This window comes from Oncorhynchus masou, chromosome 6, assembly GCF_036934945.1.
Source record: "Oncorhynchus masou masou isolate Uvic2021 chromosome 6, UVic_Omas_1.1, whole genome shotgun sequence".
Classification (NCBI taxonomy): domain Eukaryota; kingdom Metazoa; phylum Chordata; class Actinopteri; order Salmoniformes; family Salmonidae; genus Oncorhynchus; species Oncorhynchus masou.
In genome coordinates, this window is record NC_088217.1 from 69,016,598 (window position 1) to 69,022,597 (window position 6,000).

Consider the following 6,000-nt stretch of genomic DNA (forward strand, 5'->3'; position numbering starts at 1 on the left):
AAAAGACATTGGAAAAAAGAGTAGCAAAGCTATATACAGACACCTGTTTGTCAGGCTTATTGAGGTAGTATGTACATGTAGGGATCGTTAAAGTGACTATGCATATATGATGAACAAAGAGTAGCAGAAGCATAAAAAGAGGGGTTGGCGGGTTGTGGGACACAATGCAGATATCCCGGTTAGCCAATGTGCGGGAGCACTGGTTGTTTGGGCCAATTTTGGTAGTATGTACAGTGCCTTGCGAAAGTATTCGGCCCCCTTGAACTTTGCGTCCTTTTGCCACATTTCAGGCTTCAAACACATAGATATAAAACTGTATTTTTTTGTGAAGGATCAACAACAAGTGGGACACAATCATGAAGTGGAACGACATTTATTGGATATTTAAAACTTTTTAACAAATCAAAAACTGAAAAATTGGGCGTGTGTGGAGCTCCAGTGTTGAGAATCAGCGTGACAGATGTGTTGCTACCTACTCTCACCACCTGGGGGCGGCCCGTCAGGAAGTCCAGGATCCAGTTGCAGAGGGAGGTGTTTAGTCCCAGGTTCCTTAGCTTGGTGATGAGCTTTGAGGGTACTATGATGTTGAACACTGATCTGTAGTCAATGAACAGCATTCTCACATAGGTGTTTTGTCCAGGTGGGAAAGGGCAAGGTGGAGTGCAATAGAGATTGCATCATCTGTGGATCTGTTTGGGCAGTATGCAAATTGGAGTGGGTCTAGGGTTACTGGGATAATGGTGTTGATGTGAGCCATTACCAGCCTTTCAAAGCACTTCATGGCTACGGACGTGAGTGCTACGGGTCTATAGTCATTTAGGCAGGTTGCATTTGTGTTCTTGGGACTATGGTCACAGGGACTATGGTGGTCTGCTTGAAGCATGTTGGTATTACAGACTCAATCAGGGACATGTTGAAAATGTCAATGAAGACACCTGCCAGTTGGTCAGCTCATTCCCGGAGCACACATCCTGGTAATCCGTCTGGCCCCGCAGCCTTGTGTATGTTGACCTGTTTAAAGGTCTTACTCACGTCGGCTACGGAGAGCGTGATCATACAGTCGTCTGGAACAGCTGAAGCTCTCATGCATGCCTCAGTGTTGCTTGCCTCGAAACGAGCATATAAGTGATTTAGCTCATCTGGTAGGCTTGTGTCACTGGGCAGCTCGCGGCTGTGCTTCCCTTTGTAGTCTGTAATAGTTTTCAAGCCCTGCCACATCCGGTGTAGTGTGATTCAATCTTAGTCCTGTATTGATGCTTTGCCTGTTTCATGGTTTGTCGCAGGGCATAGCGGGATTTCTTGTAAGCTTCCGGGTTAGAGTCCCGCACCTTGAAAGTGGCAGCTCTACCCTTTAGCTTAGTGCGAATGTTGCCTGTAATCCATGGCTTCTGGTTGGGGTATGTACGTACAGTCACTGTGGGGACGACGTCTTCAAAGCACTTATTGATAAAGCCAGTGACTGATGTGGTGTATTCCTCAATGTCATCGTAAGAATCCCGGAAAATGTTCCAGTCTGTGATAGCAAATCAATCTTGTAGTTTAGCATCTGCTTCATCTGATATTTTTTTTATAGCCCGAGTCACTGGTGCTTCCCGCTTTAATTTTTGCTTGTAAGCAGGAATCAGGAGCATAGAGTTGTGGTCGGATTTACCAAATGGAGGGTGAGGGAGAGCATTGTATGCGTCTCTGTGTGTGGAGTACAGATGATCTAGATTTTTTTTTCCTCTGGTTGCACATTTAACATGTTGATAGGGATTTGGTAGAACTGATTTAAGTTTCCCTGCATTAAAGTCTCCGGCCACTAGGAGCGCTGCCTCTGCGTGAGTGGTTTCCTGTTTGCTTATTTCCTTATACAGCTGACTGAGTGCGGTCTTAGTGCCGGCATCTGTTTGTGGTGGTAAATAAACAGCCACGAAAAGTATAGCTGAGAACTCTCTAGACAAGTAGTGTGGCCTGCAATTTATCACAATATACTCTACTTCAAGTGAGCAAAATCTAGAGACTTCCTTAGATTTCGTGCACCAGCTGTTGATTACAAATATGCACAGACCGCCCCCCCCCCCCTTGTCTTACCGTATTGTGCTGTTCTATCCTGCCGGTGCTGTTTATATCCCGCTACCTGAATATCCATGTTGTCATTCAGCCACGATTCCGTGAAACATAGGATATTACAGTTTTTGATGTCCCGTTGGTAGGATATTCGTGATCGTACCTCGTCTAGTTTATTGTCCAATGATTGCACGTTAGCGAGTAATATTGATGGTAATGGCAGCTTTTCTAGTTGCCTTCTGCGGGTTCGGATGAGGCATCCGGCTCTTCATCTTCTGCGTCGCTTCCTTTTGTGAATAATTGGGATATCTGCCCTGTGGGGTGTTTGGAGAATATCGTGTGAGTCCTGCTTGTTGTTGTTGTTGAAGAAATCTTCGTCAGCATGCAGCATGCACCTGTGTTCATTTTTGTGTCTCATCGCAAAGTGTCAGAATACCTATGTAAATAATGTATTTCTGTTTTTTAACAACCTGTTTTGGCTTTGTCATTATGGAGTGTTGGGTGTAGATTTCTTAGGATTTTTTTATATTTTATTCCATTTTAGAATAAGGCTGTAACATAACAAAATGTTGAAAAAGGGGTATGAATACTTTCCGAAGGCACTGTACATGTTGTGTGATTAATGGTCATGCTAATCGTAGTAAGCAGTCATGAAGGTTTATAATGCTCTCCTAACCTCCATCAATGTTATGATTTACAGGGGGAAAATAGTCCAGCGGCAGCCCATGGTGAATGGCGGGCTAAACGTAGAGATCGGTAACCCCTCGTACAACATGTATGAGGTGGACCACGACAATCACTCTGATGCTGGGAATCATCTTCAGCCAAGCTTCACCCTGGACCCACACAAGGTCTGGAAACGCTTACTCCTGTATCCTCCCTTTTCCCTGAGTTTCTAACAAGGGCTATGAAATACCCACACCAGCGTACTACATTGATTCAGTGGTATGCCAGTGTGGATATTGGCGTGTAGCCAATAGACAAATATTTATTCTATTCTATTCTGGAAGGTTAAACTGTAATTATTATGTGTTGTAGGGGTGGGCGTGATGTTAATGTTGTCATTGTGTGTTGTAGGGTTGGTGTGTTGGTGTGAGGTCCAGTCACCTGCACACTCTGTTAGTTCACCCTGAAGGAGTTCATCTCCCGAAGGAGATCCTTCCTGGACAGGTAAACTCCCTGTGAACTTCCTGTCCTCTCTGGGACAGATGCTGTATAAAAGCCTACTGTATATTGATTGATACAAAGCCATGGCCATTGGGGTCATAGTGGGGTTTATGAGACAATTCAGGATCTCGTGTTGTATTCATGAAAGCCACGGTAAAGGCTTCCTCCGGAATGTGTGTAATATGTGTTTTAATTTAGCAATAAGGACCAGTGGGCTGTGATACTGTATGTAGACCATACACCACAAACCCCCGCGGTGCCTCGTTGCTATCGTAAACTGATTACCAATGTAATTAGAGCAGTACAAATAAATGTTGTGTCATACTCGTGGTATATGGTCTGATACACTGCTGTCAGCCAATCAACATTCAGGGCTCGACTCACCCAGTTTATAATTGAAAAGGAACCATCTGCTGGTGTTCCACATGGCTAGAGCTTGTCTACAGTCACCTGGTGGGATGTCGGTGACCGTGTCCTTGTCTTGCTTGTTAAGCAACAATAGGCTCTGGGCGTGCTGTAAAATGCTTTATCACGTTAACACTGTCAATTGTTGTATACAGTGAGGGAAAAAAGTATTTGATCCCCTGCTGATTTTGTACGTTTGCCCACTGACAAAGAAATGATCTGTCTATAATTTTAATGGTAGGTTTATTTGACCAGTGAGAGACAGAATAACAACCAAAAAATCCAGAAAAATGCATATCAAAAATTTTATAAATTGATTTACATTTTAATGAGGGAAATAAGTATTTGACCCCTCTGCAAAACATGACTTAGTCACCAGGTTTGTACATATCTCAGGAGGGATTTTGTCCCACTCCTCTTTGCAGATCTTCTCCAAGACATTAAGGTTTTGAGGCTGACGTTTGGCAACTCGAACCTTCAGCTCCCTCCACAGATTTTCTATGGGATTAAGGTCTGGAGACTGGTTAGGCCACTCCAGGACCTTAATGTGCTTCTTCTTGAGCCACTCCTTTGTTGCCTTGGCCTTGTGTTTTGGGTCATTGTCATGCTGGAATACCCATCCACGACCCATTTTCAATGCCCTGGCTGAGGGAAGGAGGTTCTCACACAAGATTTGATGGTACATGGTCCCTTCCACCATCCCTTTGATGCTGTGACGTTGTCCTGTCCCCTTAGCAGAAAAACATCCCCAAAGCATAATGTTTCCACCTCCATGTTTGACGATGGAGATGGTGTTCTTGGGGACATAGGTAGCATTCCTCCTCCTCCAAACACGGCGAGTTGAGTTGATGCCAAAGAGCTGCATTTTGGTCTCATCTGGCCACAACACTTTCACCCAGTTGTCCTCTGAATCATTCATATGTTCATTGGCAAACTTCAGACGGGCATGTATATGTGCTTTCTTGAGCAGGGGGGCCTTGCGGGCGCTGCAGGATTTCAGTCCTTCATGGCATAGTGTTGTCACCAATTGTTTTCTTGGTGACTATGGTCCCAGCTGCCTTGAGATCATTGACAAGATCCTCCCGTGTAGTTCTGGGCTGATTCCTCACTGTTCTCATGATCATTGCAACTCCACGAGGTGAGATCTTGCATGGAGCCACAGGCCGAGGGAGATTGACAGTTATTTTGTGTTTCTTCCATTTGCGAATAATCGCATCAACTGTTGTCACCTACTCACCAAGATGCTTGGCGATGGTCTTGTAGCCCATTCCAGCCTTGTGTAGATCTACAATCTTGTCCCTGACATCCTTGGAGAGCTCTTTGGTCTTGGCCATGGTGGAGAGCTTGAATCTGATTGATTGCTTCTGTGGACAGGTGTCTTTTATACAGGTAACAAACTGAGATTAGGAGCACTCCCTTTAAGAGTGTGCTCCTAATCTCAGCTCGTTACGTGTATAAAAGACACCTGGGAGCCAGAAATCTTTCCGATTGGGGGGGGGGTCAAATACTTATTTCCCTCATTAAAATGCAAATCAATTTATAACATTTTTGACATGCGTTTTTCAGAATTTTTTTGTTATTTTGTCTCTCACTGTTCAAATAAACCTACCATCAAAATGATAGACTGATCATTTCTTTGTCAGTGGGCAAACGTACAAAACCAGCTAGGGATCAAATACTTTTTTCCCTCACTGTATATCCAAATATGCTGGGCATCTGAAAGATACAAAATACTTTAATAACTAATTAATCTAGTTAATGTAAATCAAGTAGGCCAATGAAATGGTTATTAGCTCCTCCTGGCCATGTTTAGTGTAAAAGTAATGCTCTCCTTTGGTTATTGTGTTTTTTTTCCCAGGCTATAAACTCCAACCCAGTATACGCTGAGTTATACCTTGATCAGGGACAGAACTGTCGGAAGCCCGTCATCAATATCGAAGCGAGAAGTGAGCTACTCCCAAAGAAACTGGAAGCAACTATACGAGAGACAGTTGCATAGCCTTTTACTGTACGCTATTGATATAATATTTTATATGAGCTGTATAAATGTACAAAATTAAAAGAAGGATTTTTATGTCCACACCACACTAGAATTTTCTGTTTTCATGTTATGTCTGAGACATCATCAGGCAGGCAACACTGCGATGTGTATCTTTTGCATTGCACTGAAAAAGCCAGCACCTGAAAATGACCTTCCCTTCAATGCTTTCCTTCAACTGAAGTCGTCCCTGCTATGATGCTTTGAGCTCGCAACTGTTACCAGCTGATCGCTTTAATCAATGTGTTTCAAGGATAGGACAAAAACAACAAAAAAATGTACTATGGTGTCACAGCCTACATTCATGTATACAGTATTTACCTTCTCAAATGATGATAAAA

General features: G+C 43.5%; 1 protein-coding gene across 1 annotated transcript in view; it reads left to right on the plus strand.

Annotated features, from left to right (window-relative positions):
• Nucleotides 1-5,708, plus strand: part of LOC135541673 (low-density lipoprotein receptor-related protein 1B-like) — a 130,175-nt gene extending 124,467 nt beyond the window's left edge. The window contains exons 81-83 of the mRNA XM_064967996.1: nucleotides 2,750-2,900; nucleotides 3,127-3,219; nucleotides 5,480-5,708. Of these exons, the coding sequence (XP_064824068.1) occupies nucleotides 2,750-2,900; nucleotides 3,127-3,219; nucleotides 5,480-5,620 (385 nt within the window). The 3' untranslated portion in view covers nucleotides 5,621-5,708. The remainder of the gene's footprint in view (nucleotides 1-2,749; nucleotides 2,901-3,126; nucleotides 3,220-5,479) is intronic.
• The last annotated feature ends 292 nt before the right edge of the window (nucleotides 5,709-6,000 follow it).